This window comes from Calypte anna, chromosome 3 (assembly GCF_003957555.1).
Source record: "Calypte anna isolate BGI_N300 chromosome 3, bCalAnn1_v1.p, whole genome shotgun sequence".
Classification (NCBI taxonomy): domain Eukaryota; kingdom Metazoa; phylum Chordata; class Aves; order Apodiformes; family Trochilidae; genus Calypte; species Calypte anna.
The window spans coordinates 38256082-38279001 of NC_044246.1; the positions used below are offsets into that span (position 1 = coordinate 38256082).

The following is a 22920-nucleotide window of genomic DNA, read 5'->3' on the forward strand; positions in this document are numbered from 1 at the left end:
TCGCCCTCTTGGGAGAGAGGACTCCATTCCTTGTCCCCCATCCAGCTGGAATGAGGGCTCAGGTCACAGGGGCTGCATGTTCGGTGTGCTGCAATTGCAAGGTGAAATTGTGTGCCAGTGTGCCAGTATCTACTTAGCCAGCAAGTAGAATAAAGGGCTTGGGAGCCAGGTTTTGAGGCAGCCCTAAGTCAGGTCTGGATACACATCTCTTTCTGCATGAAGCAACTAGAGGAAGGACTCTGAGGCCCAGACTTGTTGAAGGGCCTGGGGTTCAACTGAGATCTGTTTCTATGTGAATGCCTCCCTCTGCGGAAGGCAACGAGACAAGAGGCTCCAAGGGCCAGTTGCAGGATAGGCTGCCTGGAACACCCACAGGGTGTCTGTGTGCCAGCAGCTGCGAGTAAGGCTGTGGGGTGTCTGTGTGCCACCTCCTGGAGCAGACTGGTGATCCTGAGGCCACCTGCTGGAGGAACTGGCTTCCTTGCCAAGTTACTGAAGGGCTCGATCCACAGCTTGCCTCTGTTTATATCCCACCACCAGACCTTTATCCTGATCAGCTGAAGAGGGACAGGATAGGGATATTAGTGGTGAGTGTTGGCCTTCATGGACTGGTGTGAGCATCTGTTGTGTGTGTGCCTCCTGGGACAGCTGACTCAGCCTTGCTGCTTATTGCACAGGAGAGCAGGGACCTGAAGCAACCTCACCTCCTTTGAGCAACCCCTTAGAATTAGAATTCTTGAGAAATACTAACATTATTTTATTATCTTATGCCTATGTACTGTTAAGAACATCAGCAGTGTGTACAGGGGGTGTATAGAGGAACAGAGGAATGTCACTGGTGGAATACATGGGGCATAAAGGAGCACCTGGGGCTACTTTGCTACTGATTGAGGAAAGGAGCCCCAGAGCTGCCCCAGCTCTGTGCAAACTGGGGGTGTACTAAGGTCTTGCTTCCTCCATCCTTGAACTACCAAAATCCAATATAACAGAAAAGCATAGTGTTTAATACTGGAACCTGCCCTACACCAGCACCTCTTGTCTCAAAAAGGATAGAGAGCTAGGTAGGAAAGCTACAGGAAATACAGTACAGCTAGAAGATATTACAGCATAATGCTGTAGGGAGACATATGAGAGATGACTGGGAAGAAGTAACAAGCTACATTATCAAAAAGGAGTGGAGGTGACAAGGTAAAAGATACTTGCTCTTTCTGTTACGTTAGGTAATGCCAGTTAGAATATATTTCTTTAGCTGGCATCAACTTAAGGAGTCAATTCTCCCTCACAAGTGCCCGCTCAAGAACCTGAGTTGCAGGGGAAGGGAAATAGTCATCCAGAGCAACAAGTCATTTGTGGCTCCAGCAAGGCATAAACAAGAGGAAATTTCTGGCTATCTCCTAACTAAATTTTCTTGAAGCAAGCTAGGGCCAGGCCAAGAATTTTCCCTAAGTATGACTGATCCTTACAGCCAAGTTAAGAAACCTAAGGAAGTACGTCAAGTGGCAGGGCATAGTGATAATGAAACGGTGAACAGGAAGCCCTGTATTTTATGAACCTAAATGGACTGTGTGTCAGATGGGGTTTTTTTTGACTCTGCTAGCCAAGTATGGCAGTATCTCGAAACTCTCTGCCTGTTACTGAGTTAAATTAAGCACAGGTTATGATAAAACTTCCTTTTTTTTTAATTGAAAAACATGGGTGAGAGTAAACACGTTATTTACACAAGTTCCCAAGTGCAGCTCAACTCAAGAACATATGATCAGCAATACAATAAAAGAATGTGGGTCCAAAACAGAATTACAGAGGCTAAAAAATGGTACCATTCCCTGGTAAACACAGACTGTCAGATGAGATCAGCAACTGAAATGAAAGAAAAGGAGAGTGTTAAGTGTGCACCAAATGTGCCCAAAGCCACATCCCAGCAGTTACAGTGCAGCTACTGCTCTTCCCAGGTTCTTCCCCAGGGGCAGCAAAGATGGGTTGGGGTCAAGCTTGGGAATGAGTCACGTGGAAAACAAAGCACCTTACAGTGATGTTTCAGGTGCAGCACACCAATTCCCAACTGGCAAAAGGCAGCAGCCTCACTGGGGCTGGCCTGCACTCACCATTCATGGGCATCTCATCTATCTGTGTGGAGTAGTACTGCTCGATATCTCGCAGGATGCGGATGTCGTCGTTCTTCACAAAGTTGATGGCTACACCTTTTCGGCCGTATCTGCCTGACCGGCCAATTCTATGGAGGCAAAAGGAAAGAGAGAATGGAGCCACCAAGGTGAAGAGTAATCCAGCCACATTCCCCCACAGGAAGGCCACGCTTACCTGTGTATGTAGAGTTCTCTGTTGTTGGGCAAGTCATAGTTAATGATCAGGGACACCTGAGGCACATCGAGGCCTCTAGCCCAGACATCTGTTGAAATAAGGACTCGGCTGCAAAGAGAAGGGAACAGTTACAGCTGTTCCACCCCACTGGGGTGAGAGCTGAGTTGTTTTTTCCTCCAGCACAGGGCACCCTCTGCTGTTCTGCGCTCCTCCCTCCCCACAGCACACTGGCATTTTGGCTGTAAGGAAAGCTGTCCCATGCAGCCTCACCAAGCTTCAGTGAAGACACATTGCAGCAAGACAGCTATGACCTTTCAGAAAGAATACAGCACACTTAAGAGTTTAAAATAGTCCCACTTTTCTTATTTTAAAAGCTGCAACTCCCAGTCCCCTCAGCAAAATAAAACAGATTAATTCTATGCCTATAACTTTGATCACCTCTCCTTGGAAAGCAGCACTCTCCCAACCCTGTAACACCACAGGGAACAGACAGGAATCAGAGCTGCTCCTAAACTGATCAGAACAAGGCCTTCAGAGAGGAGAGATTTTATGTGATTCTGAGGCCTCTTCCCTTCTGATGCTGTAAGAAATCCTGCCTTGAGGTAGCACTGCTGTAAGCAACACTGTTTAAACCACTTACCTTGCACCAGATCTGAACTCTTTCATAATGGCCTCTCTCTCCTTCTGTGGCATGTCCCCATGCATGGATGAAACTGTGAAGTTAGCTTCTCTCATCTTCTCTGTGAGCCAGTCAACCTGTGCATACAGCCAAGCAACTTGGGTTAGCTGAGGACTGAGAGGCACTTTAACAAACATTCTGGAGCTAGAGGAAATAAATAATCCTTACAAAGCATCAGTTTATGATACAGGCTCCATGAGCCCTGAAAGGAAAGGAATGAAGAGCATTTACTCAGAAAGCATGGTCTGGTTACAGGGATTACAAGCTATCAGAAGATTAAGCACATTCTTACCTGATCAGTTATACTTCTCTAATAAGGCAGCTATGTGTAGTCTGCCTATAACTATTGTTTAAGATAGGCACATCCCAAAGACAAATGTTTAACCTGAGTTTTTTTGTTACACTACTTCCAAACAGGCAAAGAACCAGACCTCTTAATGGGGTCTGTCCTCGCACTATCCTCGCAGAAGGAGAACATGCCCCTGATGGCTGTTGTACCTTTCTCTTGGTGTTACAGAAGATGACAGCCTGGGTGATTGTGAGCGTATCGTAGAGATCACACAAGGTGTCAAACTTCCATTCTTCTCTCTCCACAGCCACGAAGAACTGCTTGATACCTTCGAGGGTCAACTCATCACTGTAGGGAAGAACAACAGCTATGTAACACCACAGGCAGGTGAATGCATACAATGGGGTCAGAAGGGTTGGGTGTGCTCCAGTGGACACGACACCTCTGCCCCATGGGTTGCTGGGTCTACACACAAGTCCAAGTTGTTCTAGGAAGTCCCTAGAGAAGTCTACTCTATGAAGGGGCTCCAATGTCACCCATGCAACAGACCAGGACTCCTGAGGCACCCTCTCTGCTCTAGAGAGAAAATTTCAAAGATGTTTGTTCTCATCATTTTTATATTAAAGCTTCTCGATGAGGATGAGACTGAAGAAAGGTAAATGAGGCAGTGTAAGAGAACAGGCAAGAGGGAGGCTCCCCCTGTCAGACTGCTTATACTAACTCCTCCTGAGTTCCACTGCATGAGGGTCCATGACACCACCAGCCATGACCTATGCCCTCAAGGGAACTCAGGACCAGTCAAAGCTAAAGGCAGCTTTTTTGGCTTATAATAGCAAATAAATACAGAAGACCTACAAAAATGCTCTGGAGAAGCACAAAAATTGGGCATGTGTGAGCAAACATCTAGACAAACTGCACTGGTGAGAAGGAATGTGAGAGAGACTAAACAGCTAATACTGTGAACTGCCCAGGGCTGGACCAGCTCAAAAAGCTGCATTATATGCATTTACTCAGATATGAAAGAATAGGAATTCTTTCCTAGGAAACTCACTCACCGTTTAACCAAGATGCGGATGGGGTCTGTCATGAACTTGTTGGTCATCTCTAGAATTTCATGAGGCAAAGTGGCGCTGATCAGAACCACCTGTGTAGCTGGAGGCAAGTATCTGTACACATCATAAATCTGCTCCTTAAAACCTGAAATGCAAATCAAGTAGCACAGAACAGTTAGCACACCTTTCTCCCAAATATCCTGCTCTTTCACAATTTGATTTGGTATTCAGAATTGGCCCTATGGTAGGAGGGGAATACTGATGAGTGAAATCAGCAATGCAAAGCCACCATCACACATTGCCCCTCTCTGCCTAATTTTCTCAAACTCACCACAATGTAGCCACAGTACCCAGTCAAGTATGAAAGGCAGTGCTTAAGAATTTTTAACTACTGAAAAGGACATTACAACTTGATCAGACAAGACACATTTCAGTCATTTAACACTAAGTGTAATTGTCTAACTTGGACAAAACCAATTGGTTTTTTGAAGCAGGACTGCCAGCTGGGACACCCTGGAATCGCAAAGAGGGAAGATGAAAGGAAGTGAAAGGGGGAGAAGTATTTTACCTTTATTGAGCATTTCATCTGCTTCATCCAAAACCAGCATTTTGATGGCACGAGTCCTTAAACTTCGACGGCGAATCATATCTGTAAGAGTTCACTTAGGATGAAAAGGCTCTGAAAGCAAATGAGCCTACACTGCTCCCAGCCACTCTCAGGGCATTTTGGTCAAGGAGGGATGGGCACTTTCCCGGTTGCCAGCAGAGACTGGTGTGTGGTGACAGGAGGAACATCCAAGGGCCACAGCACACCCGCTGCACCCTGCGACCTAGATGATGTCTCTGCAGCCTGGCAAAGGGAGCACTGACTGTAGGGAAGCTCTGGGTCCAAGCAGTGGGATGCTGTTTGCTAACTGCACAGGACGGGTGACCCAGTCTCCCACAGTAACTGTAGCTGGATGCAGGAAATGCAGAATGCTACATGAATTCTACACCAATAGACTGGGCAAGCCCACACCTCGTTTCAAAGAGCACCTGGCTTTGTGTAATCCCTTAACAGTGTAATAAAAAAGTATTTGCTACTAGTGTGCTGTTCAATGCCAGCCCAGTCTGGCACAGCTGCTAAGTTTTTTTAGTTTTGGTTTTTTTTTTCTTGTGGAGCTCTATGTTCTCCCAACTGACAGCTGCTTGTTAGAAAGTGCTGCCTGTTTTTCTCAGAGAACCAGAAGATGTGAGCTTCCAGGTTAACACTGCCACTGTGGCAGTTACCACAAACAGTTAATCCAAAAATCTTCATGCAGAAAATCCATGAAGTACCAGCTGCAGGTGCCCCAGATTTAACAAAGAGCAACAGCCAGCACACAGAAAACGTGGACCTAACTTTGACAGACTGACAGACCCAGCTCCTGTCTCCTCTAACATTTTGAAGTGTCTCTTGGGACTCTAATATTTTCTGCTTTAAAAATACTTCTCATTCCTAGTCGCCATCAGAATGTTATCCCATGTTGAGAAACACTTCCAACAATGAAATTAAAATATAAACATTTCTCTCTGGTCTTTCCCAGTGAGTTGTCACCTTGTTATACTTCATATTACTGTTACTTTAATGCTGTCATGATACATGTAATTTTCATGCTATTTCAAATCCAAGCCCCAGAAAACTGCAGGAGGTCCCCGTGGCTGAGCCCAGCTCTGAACCTGGAGGTGATGCAGCCTCCCCTCATCTCCTTACCAAACACACGGCCTGGAGTGCCAGCAACAACATGCTGCCCATAATCCAGTTTTCGGATATCTTCACCCACGTTGGTCCCTCCAATGCAGGCATGACACTGGACATTCATGTAGTCTCCCAGAGCAAGAAGACCCTGTGTTGATGCAAAGGAAAGGCTTAATTAACCAACCTTTCATGAAATTTTTATTTGTGAAGAGATGCAGGTCTGCCATACGGTGTTTTCTCAACATCCATAACCCAAACCTCCTCAACAGCAGGCTTTTAAACACTGGGAACTCAGTTTTTCAGAGATCATAAGTGCTTTGAATGTGCCGTTGTTAGAAGTTCAGTTAGGAATGTGTGAAGCCTCAGACCAGTAGCTGGTGTGGTCACACGAGCAAGAACGGATACAATGCAGATGAGCCAAACAGCCCTTTATCAGAATTTCTTACTTATTTCAGGAACAGAAAGAAAAAACAGAAGCTGTGCTTTGAGCTCTGCTGGACATCACCTGAGAATGTCTGACAGATGGTGATTTAAATGCCCCTACCTTCTGAATCTGTACAGCCAGCTCCCGAGTTGGTGCCAAGATCAATGCCTGGGTCTCACGAACCTGATTAAGACAGGTGATGACATGGCAGTTAATCACAGAGCAACTATCACCTGAGCACAGCAGATTTTAGATCACACACTACTCTGATATGTCACACCTGAGAAACTACTCAGAGAATTCTGTTCTACAACCTAGTGTTTGCAAGGGTCAGTACACCTAGAAAGCTGCTCTCTAAGCATTTAGACAGCAAAGCCCAGTAATTAAGCTACTTTTGAGAAGACAGCACTCAAGCAGTTCTTTGACAACTCCTTTTTCACTCCAACCTAATTTTGGAAAACAATTATTACCGTGTGTACTCTTCCTGCAAAAGAATATCAACAAATTTACACCACTTACACTTCAGATGTTCAGTTCAGATAACCTTGCATTGCACATGGATTCCCAGATAAGCGTTTAAAGTCTGACACTTCAGAGAAGCAGAAAGCTGACCTTTTCATTTAGAATATGCAACATTTATGTTTACGTCCCCAAGCAATGACAGAGGAATAAAAATCCAAGCTTTATTTAAGAGAGTACTCGTCCACAGAAAATACTTGTTCTATTCAACAGCATCTACACAGTCAAGTTATACTTAAAAAAACAATCAGAGGGCCACAATTCCCCTCACTAGTACAAAACTAAACATCTGTCATTCAAAAATCTAGGTATGACTCTGCAAGGTGTGTCAGTGTGTTCAGATGGGTTGCTGATGCTGTTAGGGCTGGCTTGAGAACAATTCTCCTTGCTGAGAGATTAATTTAGCCCTCTAATAGAACATGCAAGAAGTCGGCTGTTAAAGCCAGCTTTGTAATCACAAGACTTTATCTGAAGTTTGGTGAAATTTTCATTTGGAAATTGTCTGAAACTCACTGCTCATAATTAAAAGATTTCAATATAAAGCTTCATTTACTCACGGTAAAAAGGAATGCTTTTATGATGAAGACTGTATTGTTTCAGTTTAAAACCATCCTTACCATGTGCTACAGAATTACCTGTATATCCAGGCACTGCAGAACAGAGATGGAGAATGTTGCTGTCTTCCCTGTTCCTGACTGTGACCTGAGAAAGAGATGTTTGGTGAATACTCTGATGCCCAGACAAATAATACAGACAATTTCATTATGCTCCACCCCTCTGTATTTTGCCACTCCTTCACTGCAAAGAAGTCAATGCTGCCAACAGTGTACCTGTCATCGTTCTTACAACCACAGTGTGACCTGCAAGCAAACACGCAGCTCTGAGAACTGCAACACCAATGACAGAGCACTTTGTTGCAGGGTCCCAAGCTCCAGCACGCTTACTCCTTGTAAGACCAACTTTTAACTTCCTGATTTTTTTTTTCATTTAAAGTAAATGGCAAACAAGCCATTTGGAAATCTTGCAGCTTCCACTAGTGACCTAGAAATTGCTTTTTCCAGTAGGATGACATCCTTTTTTTTCCCTAGAGATTTCCTTCTGCTTTTTCCCTCGACTGAGACTGCAGCCATCACTATACTTTTCTGGGTTTGCTGGAAAACATTCCCAAGTCTCAGAGTCCTATTCCCTGAGAATACACAATACCTTGGCTCACTCTTCACTGCAGTGACATGCTTTAAGCTAATAAACTTTGGCATTAGCAGCTGTTAGGCTCACAGTCTGTGTAAGTTCGGTGGTTTCACCCCTTATGACTCGTGATGTGATTTTCCTGATACTGTCCAAGCAGTAGTCAAGGACTACGGGTGCCAGACCTCGCTTCCCCCAGCGACTGCCACCCACATCCCCACCTTCCAGGCCTTCCAACCTGCTCAGGGCCAGACACCTCTCCCAACCCGTCGCCGCCAGCCCCACTTACTGGGCGATCACGTCTCTTCCCTTGATGATTTGCTTGATGGCTCTCTGTTGGATGGCCGAGGGCTTCTCAAAACCTGCGGAGGCCGTCGTTACCGTCAGCTGTGCCGGGGCAGACCCAGAACCAAGCAGAGAGCGGCTTCACCGCGCAAACGTGCCGACACCCGATGTTGCCTCTCCTTTCCTCCCTCCTCCCCTCCCTTCTCCCTTCCCTCTCCCACTCGCCGCGCACCGTAGGCGTAGATGCCGCGCAGCAGGTCCTCCCGCAGGCCCATCGTGTCGAAAGTCGGCGTCACGTCCACCTCCTCGCTCGTCTCGAACTCCACCTTCGTCATGTCCTCCTCCTTCATCAGCCGCTTCCTCGCCGAGCCGGTCGTTCCACCAGATCCCGCAGACCCCGACATGGCTCAGGCCTTCCAGCTACTCCCGCACCGACGATGGCGGCCGCGCACAGAGACCCCGCAGCTGCGCATGCGTGAGGGGGGAGAGGGAGGTGCCCGGCGCGGCGTGCGCATGCGCATGAGCGCACGTCGGGCGGCTGGCGTAGAACACGCATGCGCAGTAGGGCAACTCAGGGAGCGGGGGTGGAACGCACATGCGCGGGAGCGCGGCCCGGCGGGATGGCGGAGGGGCGTGCGCATGCGCACTGAGGTGAGCGGCTGCCGCGGGCGGGGCGGGGCGGGGCGGGCAGAGCGTTCGGGTACCACCGGGCCGTGGGTGCTGGGGAATCCGCAGGTTGCGAGGCTGTGGTGAAAACCACCCCCTCCAGGCGAGGGGTCCCTGCGTGGTTGTGGTGGCTGCCGTCCCCGCGGGCTGCGTGTCCCGCTCAGGCTGCACATCCTGCTTAAAACGCCGCGCAAAGGGAGGCGGAGGTTGCGCACGGGGGGTTGAGGGTTCGGTTCCCTGCCAGGGCCGTGGCTTGAAGATGAGGTGGGTGGGAGCTGATCTCTGGTTGCGTGGTGACCTCTTCCCCCGTGGAGAACCCCGAGTGCTGGTGTCTGCGTGCAGTCCTGTCCTTGGCCGGGTTAAAGCCAGGCCCGGGAGCACCCCAGGCGGTATGGAGAGGGAGGGAGGGCTGGCTGGGTGTCAGGCCACGCTGCCTCTCTGCGAGCCCAGGGGTATCAGACGAGGCCTGGTTTGCAAACCTCCTCTCAGACGAGGCAGTTGAACAAGATTTAGGGGGTCTTAATAGAGACTGGAGAAGAAGAACCCATAGTTAGCTGCTTCTTCAGCTCTCTGTTCATGTTGTGGCAGCAGCTGGGATGTGGTTTTCATAAGAGCTGAATCTCTGGGTTTGCTGTTGGGCAAATGGTTTGGATGTTGGCATGCTGTGTTCCCTTATCCTCCATTCCCAGCTGCAATTTTAGCAGGGTTTTCATCTTTTCACCTTTTTCTCCTCTTCGTCCAATGTTTTTTTCACCCTTTGACAGAGGGCAGGTTTATCGTTGTGATTGCCTGATCTCTGCACAAACCCACAAACTTGTAGGAAAAGGCACTCTGTTGCTTGGCAAGGCACCCTTCTGAGGCCTGAACTCAGATGTTTGACATAGTAAAACAAAGCTGTCAAAAACACACAAATATTCCAGAGTACCTGAGGGTGCCTGAGTGAGTTGGGCTGAGTGCCTCACATGGGTTATTCCCATTCTGTTTGTGTGCAGGTTGCTTCAGGAGCTGCACGTTCAAGCAGAACTGGCAAGTTTGGGGTGTGTGACTCCTACACTGGGGCAGACTGTGGCTGATGCTCTTTCCTGTTTTTTCTTAGTATACAGCCTGAAGGCAAACAAAGTAATAAAACTTGTGAATGTGACACTGGAGACACAAAGTGTGATGTTTTCCCTCTTCCCTATGTGTAATGTATTGGCAAGCCATCAGGAGAGGACACTGTACAGATCCTCTGGGATTTGTTGGGGAATGTAGTAGGTTGATGTGGTGCTATCATCCCTGGATTGAGTGTGTGATGGGGGAGTCATGCTGCTTGCTCCCCATCATCCTTGTCTAAGTGACGTTGGCTGTACTTTTCCATTGTCCTTACAGGGATGAACACAGACACAGGGGGCTTGGTCCTCATGAATAGTCTCATAAATAGTTGTGGGGAAGCTGTTATTAGGATGGCTAATGCATGCTGTGTTTTCATCTGGAAGCCTGATCTAGCCTGCAGTTCCTGGTGGGTGCCAAGCACTTCCTTGGACATGGCTAAGGCTCAAGTCCAGGCCCTCTCAGAGGAGGTAGGTGCAGGAGGTGAGGCTGTCCTCAGCCAGTGTTTGGCTGAAGGAGCTGAGGAAGGAGGAGATCAAGCATGGGCAGTGAGTTCTTGGCAGTGAATATGTTGAGTCAAAGGAAGTGACTGTCGAAAGTAAGCTTTGCCTCCCGTACACCTCAGGCACTGATCCTGAGCTGGCATGCCCCAGCACAGCTGCATTTCCTTGGGGGACACAGCTTCCTTTAGAGAGGAGCTGGTCTGCAGTGTCTGACTGAGGCAGACTTAGGAGAGAAGGGAACCCTGGAGGCATCTGGGTTAGTCCTTTTCACAGCAGGGCTGACTTTCAGGTTGCTCAATGCTTGTGCAGTCTAGGGTTATCTCCTAGGATGGAGACCTCACAGCTTCTCTGGGCCTATTGCAGGGCTGTGGTGCCATGAGGAGGAAGAATTTTTCCTTGTGGCCAGTAGCAAGCTTCCCTTGTTGCAGCTTCTTCCCATTGTATTCCCCAGTATTCCTTTTGCTGTCTGTCTCTGTGAATAGCCTGCCATTTCCAAAATGAAATTACAGGGGGACTGTATCTCCTCAGGCTCGCAGTGTAGGCATGGGGTTTTAACCCCCCTTCTCTCCCAAAACTGAAGCAGGATTCAAGTGGCCTGTCTGCATCCATTACTGGGGCTCACATGTCACACTTTTGGAGATCAGTTTGCTTCTTGGTGTGTGCATAGAAATAAATCAGTGTTAATTTTCAATGTGAGTGCTAAAATTGTGTTCCATTTGCATGATAAAAAAGGTGGGGTTTATTTTAAGAAGCTATTTGGATGCTTTGCACTGTGTTTCTGCAGCTGATGAGTTTCTCTTGTACTCATTTTTTGGCAACTCAAAGATTTGTTTGCTAAACTGGAGAAGGATGGAGTGGGAAGGGTAAGGAACTGCAGTTTAGCTAATTCAGTCACATGATGTCTTTTTTCCAAGGAATGTCTATGTGTCTCAGGCAGCCAAGACAGTCAGCACTTCATGGGATGAGCTGAAAGGCAGAAAGATTGCTTTGTGAAAAGCATCCTTGCTGATGGCCTTGATCTGGAGCTTCTTGGATGTGATTAACTTTGGGTAAGAAACCATAGATCATTGTCTACATGGAACAGTTCATTTGTGTTTGATGTTTCTACAGTGTTCTGCAGGTTCCACCATCCATTTGCCCATGAAAAAAGGAGGCTAGAGAATGAGTTCTGCTTGGAAGAATTAAGGCCAAGATATTTCATTTCACAAGGGGTGATTAAAATAGACATTAATTGAGCATCTGAGTGTGGTGACTTGGGGAGAGTCTTCATCAGTCTGACTCATCAGTCAGTTTTTGGGTATGGTCTGGACTTCACCCACTACATCGTGACAGAAGGGCACCCTTGGGAGCTGCTTGAGTAGGAGCAAACCCCGTGGGATGCTAATGCAGAACAACAAGAGGGATGATGAGCCTCACCTTTTTATGGAAGAGAGAGGGATGCATATTTTAGCAGAGGGGAAAGATCAACTGAATTAATTTGCTTCAGAAGCACTGGCATCTCTGCTCCTCTTGTGACTCAGTTTATCCCCTTTTTAGTGCATGGAGCAAGCTTTATCCACATTTCCTTTGTGTGATGTGAATACTTCTTTCTCCTTAGTCCTTTTAATTCCAGAGATTGGCAAGGCGTTTGCAAATGCTTTTTAAGTAACCATGCTTTAATGCACTAAGGTAGAAGGGTATCACTGACTGCGCTGGCAGCCAGGACAGCTCCATCCAGCATACCGAGCAAAAAGTTCAAGGGGAAAGAAAAAATTGTTTCAGGTTCTTTTGGCTTAAGTGTTGTAGATTGTTCTCTGGGGATAGGCTTCCTCCAACAAAGTATGAAATTGGTGCGCTTGGAGATGTCACCAGTTTTGTATCAGCTTTTTGGGTTCTGCTTTTTGGTTCAGCTTGACTGATTTTCATTTATCTTAGAAGCTGACCTCAATTGAATTTTAATTTGTAGGTCAAACAAGATGTTGGCTGGCAGTCCCTCTGTGACAGTTTTCACCAAGAACCTCTTACAGCATATAACTTTCCACTTTGGTCTTTCTGTGGATACTGAGTTTTAATGGATTAGTAGGGAGACCAAAGTGCACTGCTGTGCCAGTCATCCTCCTCCTTGTGAGTGCCTCATGGATAGCTCAAGAAATCTCCATTCTTGCATCTTGGGGTTGTTTTTCAAACGCTCTCCAATATTTGATGGGATCCCTGGGGTTTCCTTCCAGTCTAAAAAAACATGTCAGTTTTCTCTGCCAGTTTTGTCCCCCTGACTTACATCTGCTGCTTTTTCCTCAGCATCAGGAGAAGCATCAGGGAAGCAGTCCATCACTCCATCCAACCTGCTTGAGCCCACATCTCTTCTCCAACATTAGCAACAGCACTGGATTTGCCAAACCTGAACTTTCAATTACCATGTGAGTCCTTGAAGAATTTAGAGGAGGTCCTCAAGGTCTCTGGTGCTGTCTTGTTTGGTAGTGGTAGGTGAAGTGAGCAGCAAGCAGCTGTCCAGGCTGGAGGGAGCACTTGCAGTCAGGTTCCTGGTGGGGTGGCCACTCTAGGGCTGGTGGAATTCTGGGGTGGATGGAATGTAAGCCTCTCTGTGAGATGGGGGTGGATCTCTGAAAGACTGCAGGGTGTTCAGATGGTGTAAGAATGGAAGTCTTGTTGGCACTCTTAGAAGAGGGAGAAAGTTATTTCAGTCTGTGTTGTCCTTGCAGAGGCTGAGTAGCATCACAGAGGAGCAGGTGAGCCTGGAAGAGCTGTCTGAAGCTTTGGACAGCACACAAATGGTCCCCAGGCGTGGGCTTCAGCACGCAGCTGTCACCTCCTACAGATACAAATTGCAATGCCTTAGGTAAGGGTGCTGCTTCTCTTGAGGAGACCCCTTCTGTGGGGTGCGTGAGATGTTTCTCAGCTTGCTGCTCACCATTCCTGCAGGATCCGGGTGATGCAGATTGCCAGGGAGAGGGACAAGGCGAGGATGGACTTGGAGAAGGTGGAGAGCCGCTGCCTGCAGCTCGGCAGGGAGTTGGACGAGCAGTATGTCGCTCTTGAGCACACCCAGACCAAGCTCAAGTAGGAGAGGTTCCTTTGGTGGGGAAGGGAAAATGTTTTTCCTGGGGGTACCCATAGCCTCTCTCTCCTGTACCAGTCTCCCTTTATGAATCTCCATCTTCTTTTGCCATTGCGTCAGTGGCAGAGAGGTCCCTGAAGACCCCCCCTCACACACTACTGTCCCAACATCCCTCTGGCCAAACTCTCATGATGAGAGGGGGTGTCAGGATGTCATGGCCATCTGAGAACATGCTCAGGATGCCCTAACCATATTGCTTTTTTTCCCCAGGGATGTTAATGCAGAAATAGAGGCAAAAGAGCTGCTTTTGCGGCAAGCAGTCAATCACCAAATGAAGCTGGAAGCTGATACACGGTTCCTCCAGGGCAAAGAGGCCAGCCTGCAGGAGAGACTGAACCACACAATGAAGGTTGGTAAAACTGCCCTGGGTGAAACATCTTCACTTCTTCAGAGAAGGCAAAGTAGAGGTCGTGACAAAGATGGATGGTTTGTATGGCTCTTGCTGGATAAGACAGGAGTGTTGTGTAGAAAAGTCATCCATATAGATGAAAAATCATCCATCTGTATAGAAAAATCAACCACATCCATACTACTGAATTAAATACAGAGCTTGTTCCTTTGTCATGTTATTATTAAGCCCCATCTTGTCTGTTGGGAATGGTTTGGCCCTTAGTTAGACCTAAACATGTGGTGGCTGAGGCTAACATTGTGCCAGGGACCATGCCAAAAGCATAGATGATGGTGTCTGGACTCATGTGTGGGATGTTCTTGGTGCTGTTCTGTGTAGAAGTACAGGGGGTGATAGCTCAGGACTCGCTGCCTTTGCTGGCTGTGAGGGAAGCTATAGTTTTGTGGTGCAGGGGTAGAGATGAGCCTGTGGGGCTTTCTAGCTCTTATCCTGCAAAATCGACTCCTACATCTGTCCTTTGGAGAGATGAGCCAAAACCCAGCCTGTGCAGCATTCATCAGCAGCATGCTGTCCAAAGGAGGGTCTCCTGTGAGCTGTGCTATGTTTGACATTCTGATGTGCCAGTTTTACAGCTTCCTCCTCAAGGGCAATGAACCAGTCCTGTGATGGAAGGGCTCACAATATCAAGAGAGTCTTCTCCGTTCTGTCTGCAGGAGAACACTCAGCTGCAAAACAAGGCCATGAAGATGGCTGAGAAACTGGCAGCCTCTGAGAAGATGGTGTTGGACCTGCAGAAAGAACTCAGCTATGTTGTGAAAGACAAGGTAGCCTTTCTTTCTCTGTTGCTGTTAAATAGGAACTTTTCAGGAACTGACAATTTCTTTATGAAATCTTGCATACTTTGGGTCAGTTGTTATGGTATCTCCCTCTTTGAACTCCCCTGCAAATTAATGGTAACCTGGAAAGAAAAAAAGAGTGGCTTTTAATTTAAACCTTTCAAAGTTTGAAAAGAACAAAAATAAAAATGATGAGGAAAGTTTGTAATTGTAGAAAATACTGTAGAAAATACTCACTTGCTGTCTGCAAGTGAGAACTTTAGAGTTTGGTTTCCAGAAAAGTGTTGTTTTTTCACAAGTATTGAAGCAAAGTGTTAGCTTTAGTGTCTTCCACTCCAACAAGGCACCTGGTAAAATGGATCTGGGGCAAGGCATGAGTCTGATCTTCTTAACCAGTTTGGGAAAGCTAGCCTGTCTGTAGTTTTGTGTCTCTCACATGAAGAAAAATGTTTTTCCTCCTCTTTCTGCATCTGACCCATCCCACAGGTGTCTGTAGGAACCCTTCCATTGAATCTGTGGGTGTAGCACCATGAGTGATGATTTAGTAGACCTCTTGCCTCTCCATTTGGAGAGGTGATAATTTCCTCGATGAGAAATGTTTCTCTGTGCTTTCTCTTGTGCAGCTGGACCAGGTGGAGCCCAACATCCCAGAGCTCCTAAACCACAACGAGTGCTTTGCAGAAATTGTCCTGGAGTATGAGCGGCAGTGCCAGGTATGGGTGGGCTGTTGTCCAGCAATATTGTTGTGAAAATACAGCTCTCATCAGCCTGTCTGTTGGGCACTTTGGCCTGGTGGAGAGAAAGGAGGCAGCTCTGATCAGAGTTCAGAAGGGAGATGTCTCTTGCCTTGTTCAGAGTCCTTTGGCAGGAGGCAGGGCACAGCTGTGCCTCTAATAAAGCAACCTGTCTCCTTGCTCCTGCAGCCCTCCATAGGTTGGTTTCCTTGCTGGGATACTGCCAAGGAGTAGGGGTGGGTCATAAATTCCTCCCTTCCTGCCACCTTGTAGCCACGGGCCATTTTGTTTGGGAACCATGTAGCTTGGGCTCCTTCTCAAAAGGAAGGAGAGTCCTGTTCTTTGGAAAGCTTGTAATCTGCTAAATTCTTCTATCTTCTTGTTTTCCCTTCCTTGTTCTTTCCCCATTTAAACATTGTCTCCCAAACTTGTTGCTGCTGGACTCTGCTAGAGAGTCAAGGTGAGCCTGTTCAGGTACCTGGTGTGTGTGTGTGTGTATGTGGTCCAGGCATTGGTTTGTGTGTTGAACCTCCCACAGGGTGCTGTGCTCCTGCCCAGAGCTTTGGGCTCTCTGGGATGTGAGCACGGGCTCCATTTCTCTTCTCTCATTTTTAAATGACTTGCATATCTTGCATGTTATGAGTTGGTGGGTGCTCTATGCCTTGGCTTTTGAGTCCTCTGCTTATTGCATTGCCCATTTGTTTTCAAGTGCTATGTGTGACTGGGGAGTACCACCGAGCTGAGATGGTGACATTCAAAATCCTCCAGCAGGGACTGACATCCACATTTTCAGCAAACCTGTTTCTTGGGTGCAGCAGACAGCTGCACTACAGTCTAGAAGCTGTAGTTGAAGGCAAACATGTTGGAGTGTTATCCAGCACAGATTGCTCCAGGTGGCACCAAAGGCTTGAAGATGCACAGTGCTGCTATTCTTCCTCCTTTTGTGCTGCCCCAGAGTTCTCCATGAGGATGCTGATGGATGGAGAGGTTCAGCCTTCAGGCTTCACCTGCCCCTATGAAGGCACCAACTTGGGTTTATCCTTTACCCTTGCAGCACACTGTCAGCCCCTCTCCTCCTCTGCTTTCCTATTTAGAACTGAGATTGAACAAACTGAGTTTTTTCATTTGTCTAGATCTGCTCAATAATATTTGTTAATTGGTATCTTTGGAAGTATCGTGATTCATAATCTCTTGCAGCCCTGTCAGTTTCCTGGCTGACAGCATATGGGATGTATTTCGATGTCTGCTCAAAGTGGACAGTCCAGAGGCAGGCAGGATTCTTCCTGTGCTGTTGATCCCATTACTGATTGGAAGGTGTGAACTCAAACAAGTGACAGTCCAGCTCCAGACACCCTCATGGAAGTGGCTCAGAGTATGGTGTTCAGCTATGGGACTCCTTGCTGCAGGCTAATGTGGGTTGTGAGGTGGGATAAACTCTGGTGCTGGGCTCTGTGGGTGTCTCTGTGCTAAGCAGACAGCAGAACCTGCCTTGTCCTCTGCTTCCCATATGAGTAGCACCTTCTTGCCTCGCTTTCCTTCCAAAACCTAGAAATGTTCCCTTCCAGAGCCCTGGGGGACTTGCTTTTGCTTTGTCTGTATGGCTGGCTAGCCCTGGTGCCCATGGGAGTGTCTTGAAGATAAACACAAACCTCTGGGCTGTGTGAGGGATCATAGTGAGATCATGGTGTTTCTTGTCTGTTGGTCATTAGCAGTCGTTTTGGTTAGATCAGGAGGGGTCTCAGGAGGTCCAGTCTTCCAAGGTGTTTGCAAAAGCCCTTGTGTGCTTTTGCATGCAGGGGCAGTTGCTTGTGGCTCTTCATGTTTTACAGTGCCTAATGATGGGTCTTGTATTAGCAGTTGCAGTGGTCTGGGCTTGTGTTTCTTCCCTGGCTCTTCCAAAATCACTCATCTCTGCCTGTTTGGGATGGAAGAAAATTTCCCTGCCTTGTTCTCTGACTGTGCTGGTGGGGGAAAAGCTCTGCTCTTCATGCTGCAAGAGGCCCTGAGTACCCATGGCTGCTGAGGGCTGGGGACTCTTGGCCTACCACAGCCTTGTGAGTCTTTGTAGCTGCATTATGAGCAGTTTCTGCTTCAGGTGCTGTGGGACCAGAATGGAATGCTGCAGAGGGAGCTGGAGAGGCTTCGTCTCCAGCTAGAGGAGAACAAGGCTGAGAGAGAGCTGCCAGCAGGAGGTAAAATGTGGTGGGGTTCACTGTCTCTCCCGTCTCCTTAAAAAGAACAAGGTTCCCTCCAGATCAGTTTCTGTGGGACTGTGGGGCAGCTTGTCATGCTTGAGATGCTGCTGCCAGTTCTGGCACTGGCCAGCCATGGGAGGGAAGAAGGGGGTGATGGATGGTGTGGAGGTGGGAGATGGATGGAAGGAGGCTCTTCCAAGTCAAGAGCAAGTGATGGTAGCCTGTGGGTTATGCATGTGGGAGTGAACAGGCAGATTTCCACTTTTGAGAATGTTGAGGAAACAATGTAGTAAAGAGGAAGTAGCTCCAAAGTGTGAATTGTGAGACTGAGGTTGATCATTAGGAAAAATCTTCAGGCCCAGGGAGGTGTTGCAGGCTTGGGAGTGGTTGGCAGATAGATGGGGGATCTCCATCTTTCAGTAGTGTATGAAATTGACTCCATGAAGCTGCAGCCACCCTGATCAGTTCAGCCAGGCCTGTCTTGTCTTGTAGGCTTGTCCTCACAGGGCTCCTCTCTGCCAGTGTGCCATTCTCCCAGCCCTCCAGCTCCCAGTTCTTCATGCCCAGTGATGTCACTCTCAACAGAGCAGCTCCAAGAGCAGCTGCTGAACCTGAAGGTACAGCTGGAAAGCAAGGTGAGGGATGGGGGGGGAGATGTCCTGGCCTCTTGGTATAACTGCTTGTTAAGCACCCTGCTGCAGCATGGTTAATGGTGCATCTGCTCCAGGAGGATTGCTGGGGTGGGGTGCAGGGTGGGGAGCAGAGAAGAACACGGTTTCTCTGCTGGGGTTGATGCATGTCCTTCCCCAGCTCATCTTAGCTGCTAGGAGACTTTGGAGCCCTCACTGGCTGGCAAAAGCTTATTGGCAATCTCTGTGACCTTGCAAAATGCTTATGTGTGTCTCAATTCTTATGGGGAACCAGAGATTAACTCTACTCAGTTTTGCTGTCACAGTAAAACTGGTGACATGACCAAGAGGAGAAGCAGACAGGTGTATTCTGAGGTGGATATGGAGAGGTATCAGAGCCCTGTCTTCCTGGGCTGGCAGCATACTTTTAACCTGCTTGCCCTAAGGTGACAGTGTGAATCCATCCCTCACTTTAGGCAGCAGTTAGAGGCCTCAGTTTCCACCTTCATCCCTCCATTTGTTACTGAACTGTGAGGTTGGGGATGCTTCCTTTCCAGCGCTGCAAGAGTAAATCCTAAACTTCCACGAAGGTAACAAAGAGTTCAAGGAGCATGGAGAAGCTTGCAGATCTGCCTGCTTCACAGTCTTGCCTTTGTGCTCATCAATTCCTTGAGTAAATAGTGTTTACCAGGGAGCCATGGGGAACAGCAGCTACTCACCACCACATCTCGGACAAGGGACCACTCTACACGGTGGAGGAAGGCTATGAGGAGCAGTGGGGGATGATGCCCTGGCCTCTCCTTTCTTCTCTTTGGGGTCTCTTGCAAACAAGGAGAAAGGGGAGAGCTGTACTGCTTGCTGGGGAAAGCTGGGGCCCACCAATGCCTGATTATTAAAGGTTACTGCATGAGACTCATTGTTGTACTAAGTTCAGTAGGGACCAGAAGTGCCTGAAGAGTGTTTCCCTCTTGAAAGAGACCAATAGATGATGAGTCAAAACTGTTGGAGAAGATGGTAGCTCCCAGCTGCTAATATCCAAATCTTGTCTCTTCCCCACAGATCAACTATTACGAGGAGGAAATCAAGTTGATGAGGGAAAACTTTGAGAGAGAGAGGAAGGACAGTGAGGAAAGCTTCAAGGCTGAGCTGTGCAAAATGGAAGACCAGAAAAGAGACCTGGAAGAAACAGTTGCAAAGTACTGGGCTATAATTGGTAGCATGAAAGAGCAAAAATGTGTGTGAAGCCTGGAGCTGGAGGGGAGATTTGAGATGGAGCAGGCTAGAGCGGGGCAACAGCACCCCAAAAATATTTACCATCCAGGGCAGCAGCTGGACAAGGAGGGAGAAGAGCAGAGGACACAGCACAGGGACAAATTGAACCTGAGGTCTGGCACTGTTCTCTTACTGGGGCTAAGTGAGAGACTTAGGGTGCATTCCCTGCTTGAACCAGAGTAGGTTGGGCTGATCTCTTATGGGGTGGGAGAGCTACTTTAATTTGTGAGAAAATCTGGGCAGTATTGCAGGACTGCAGATGTTTGAAGTGAGACATCTGCACTTCCTTTACATGAGTGCTTTTATTTCCTGTGCCAACCTGAGCTTTAGCAGTAGCTATTAGATGGGACTGTGTTTAACACAGGACTGAGCTTCATTCCACAGACGCCAGAGTTCATGGGAGTACCATTGGGAGTGGAAGAAGAATGAAGCAGAGAGGCTGCCTTAGATTTGGGGTCATAGGTGTTGTGTCCATTACTGTAAAATCAGAGGCCTCAAAGGCACGCTAGCTTCTCTAGATGTGGTTGTATTGCAGTTGAGGCGTTGAGCTCACCACCTGGTTATCCTGTAATGAAATCTAATTGTGTCTTGATGGGCCGAATAGCCTTTTTCCCCACTCTTTGACAGGCCTGCAAAATAATCCCAGCCAGCTGGAAACCACACAAATTCAGGGTCTTCCCTCAAAGATTTGCTCCTTCTCTGACAATGTCTTTTGATTGTCCTGACATGTTTTGTGAGTTACTGGATCTTTGTTTCTCAGATTTATTTAGTTCCTGTTGCCTTTGCAAACCAACGGGGAATAGAGCAGGAAGAACAGCGTAGGATGAGAAGAGCATACTGGAGTTCTGCGTGGCTTTCTCACTCTGTTGTCTCCCCCTGCAGGGGAGAGCTGTGCTCGCTGCTGAAGGAGAACAGCTTTCTGAAAAGTCAACTCGAGAGACTCCAGCAAGAGCTGAAGCTGGCAAAGGAGAAGGGCAGCCAACGCGAAGAGTAAGGGGGGAGCCAGCTGTGGAAGGCTGGCAAATGGGCGGATGGGTAATGTTTTTAAAGGGAACAGCCACCCAGGTGTATTTATGAGATTTCAGCTGGCTCAACCTGCCTTTTGTTTTCTTATTTTTGAGCAAGCCAGCATTCTCACACTCTTCCATGCAAAAGCAGCTGGGACAGTTGGCCAGCCATAGGCTTGAGCATTCCAGAACATAGGAATGGAGTTTTGGAGAAGCTGTGAGGGTAGCTACAGTGAGGGAGGGAAAGATGGGCTTCCTTGCTACACAAAACTTCTGGCCTGCTGCTTCCTTAGGAAGCTTGAGATAGGTACTGGGCTCACCCACTGAACCAAAAATCCAAGGAGAGACAGGTTTCTGGTGCAGATGGTCCTAAGAGTCTGCTAAGCTGGTTCTCCCACTGGTTTTCATCCCCTGATTTTTAGGCCTCTGCCAATGCTGCAGTACTTTGGATGTCCCCAGCTGTCTGCCCTGGGCTGAGTCACCTGTTTGGGTGAAGACACCTGACCCATTTCTGGATCATCAGTTCAGGACTGTATGCATTCTGGCCTGGCTTTGGTTTATGTTGCAGGCCAAAACCAGATGTGTGCCCTCCTGAAAGATGGTGCTTCTCTGGGGGCTGTGGTTTGCTGCTCTCTGGCCTGAAGCTCATCATATCCCTCTTCCTGACAGGAGTCATGTGAGTGAGCTGGGCAGAGAGGAGCTGGAGGAGGTGGCTGAAGCAACAACAGAGTTAAAAATATTGGTAAGAAGCCTACTAACTGACAGGCTCTTGTCTGAAGGATTCAGGAGGACAAAAACTGCATGTGCTTTTAGAGGAGAATGTTTGTTTCAACCATTCAGACTCCTTCTTGCTTTGAAGAACCAGCTTCCTCTTATAGTTTGTCCAGTCAGGAAAATCTGTGTGACAAAAGCCAGTGAAGGTCTTACAGAGGGGAAGGTGTTACTACAAAATCTCTGATGAGGTTGTCTTCCACTCCTACATGCACTCTTTCTCCCAGAGATTTTGCTCACTCCCAGTCTCAAACCCACATATTTATGAGCTCTTTGACATGTGCACACACAAGGCCTGGCCGGGATTGCTTGTGTGCAGCATGGACGGGGGTTGCAGGCTGTTAGCTCCTCACCCTGATCCTGGAATTCCTTATGACTGGAAACCACAGCCTGGTTTTCGGACATGTCTTTTGTACTCTTCAGGGCTGTCAGCCACAGCAGGGTGGCCTTTGCTGGCCCTTGGCTTTAGCTTCCATTAACCTCCAGCCACACACCTGCTGCCCATTATCTTGGAGGAAAGCTATGTTGGTGGCCCATTTCTCTGGGAGGCTATCAGAAGAATGGGATTTGGACCATGTTGACAGCCTGTTGTTGGATGCAGGCTTTTGCTGAAATGTTATCTGTGCTGTGGCCTGGTCAGAGCAGGGGCCAGGAACTGCACCTTGCTCAGCATGACTGCAGGGGATGGTATCCTAGGGTCAAGGTCTGAGGGATGGTGTCTTTTAATGTCTATCAAGCTGTCCTTGTAGCCCTTACTCTGCCCTGTCATCTGGTACTATTACACGTGCAAACAGACATACTCTCTTCTTACCAATTTTAGTATTTTTTTGGTTATACATCTGTACAGTTGTGGTGTGTGTGTGTGTCCGTCCCTTTCCCGAGTCAGCTCCTCCAGGGCTATCACCCATGTGAGTTTTCTTACCCAGGAATGCTATGCTTGAACCTGGCCACTGGGATTTGATCATGTTGAGAAAGGAGGGCACTTCTGAGTGCCTGTGATGCTCTGCAGCCACAGTGCTGCTCCTGGGTGGGAATCCAGCAGGGATGGCACGGGACATATTAAGTCTCTATTGCCTCTCTTCCCACCCTGAGCCTCTGTGCATGAATTATGGTTTTTCTTTTCTCTCAACCTTTTCCAGAGTGAGAAGAGCAAAGGGGAGGTCTCCCACCAGAATGTGAAGGTGCATCAGCTGGGCTGTGAACTCACTGAGCACAAGGCCAGCCACAGTGCTGGCTCTGGCACTGCTCAGCTGCAGAGCCAAAGGCTTTTGGAGGCTGAGAGGCTTCA

At 48.0% G+C, this 22920-nt stretch overlaps 2 protein-coding genes across 2 annotated transcripts; one reads left to right on the top strand and one right to left on the bottom strand.

Annotated features, from left to right (window-relative positions):
* Positions 1 to 1655: 1655 nt before the first annotated feature.
* EIF4A3 (eukaryotic translation initiation factor 4A3) lies at positions 1656 to 8985 on the bottom strand. Its single transcript, XM_008504968.2, has 12 exons — positions 8699 to 8985; positions 8471 to 8543; positions 7632 to 7698; positions 6598 to 6660; positions 6069 to 6201; positions 4905 to 4985; positions 4340 to 4481; positions 3494 to 3632; positions 2957 to 3072; positions 2317 to 2424; positions 2103 to 2230; positions 1656 to 1857 (listed from the first exon to the last, which is right to left on the bottom strand). The coding sequence occupies exons 1-12, from the start codon at positions 8868 to 8870 to the stop codon at positions 1841 to 1843; spliced, it is 1239 nt and encodes a 412-aa protein (XP_008503190.2). The 5' UTR covers positions 8871 to 8985; the 3' UTR covers positions 1656 to 1840.
* A 186-nt stretch (positions 8986 to 9171) lies between these two features.
* Positions 9172 to 22911, top strand: NINL (ninein like). The gene is made up of 15 exons (XM_030447530.1): positions 9172 to 9396; positions 11639 to 11773; positions 13014 to 13120; positions 13424 to 13560; positions 13644 to 13781; positions 14050 to 14188; positions 14902 to 15012; positions 15648 to 15737; positions 17854 to 17950; positions 18446 to 18588; positions 19642 to 19778; positions 20737 to 20844; positions 21531 to 21603; positions 22772 to 22829; positions 22883 to 22911. The coding sequence occupies exons 4-15, from the start codon at positions 13493 to 13495 to the stop codon at positions 22909 to 22911; spliced, it is 1191 nt and encodes a 396-aa protein (XP_030303390.1). The 5' UTR covers positions 9172 to 9396; positions 11639 to 11773; positions 13014 to 13120; positions 13424 to 13492.
* The last annotated feature ends 9 nt before the right edge of the window (positions 22912 to 22920 follow it).

Excerpts from the sequence above, each read along its gene's own strand:
- EIF4A3 (XM_008504968.2), bottom strand. The coding sequence starts at position 8,870 with ATGTCGGGGTCTGCGGGATCTGGTGGAACGACCGGCTCGGCGAGGAAG. Across the intron at positions 3,633-4,339 it reads ATCCGCATCTTGGTTAAACG|TGATGAGTTGACCCTCGAAG; the intron begins GTGAGTGAGTTT and ends TCTTCCCTACAG. Across the intron at positions 3,073-3,493 it reads TCTGTAACACCAAGAGAAAG|GTTGACTGGCTCACAGAGAA; the intron begins GTACAACAGCCA and ends CTGTATGCACAG.
- NINL (XM_030447530.1), top strand. The coding sequence starts at position 13,493 with ATGGTCCCCAGGCGTGGGCTTCAGCACGCAGCTGTCACCTCCTACAGA. Across the intron at positions 14,189-14,901 it reads GACTGAACCACACAATGAAG|GAGAACACTCAGCTGCAAAA; the intron begins GTTGGTAAAACT and ends TTCTGTCTGCAG. Across the intron at positions 22,830-22,882 it reads GAAGGTGCATCAGCTGGGCT|CTGCAGAGCCAAAGGCTTTT; the intron begins GTGAACTCACTG and ends GGCACTGCTCAG.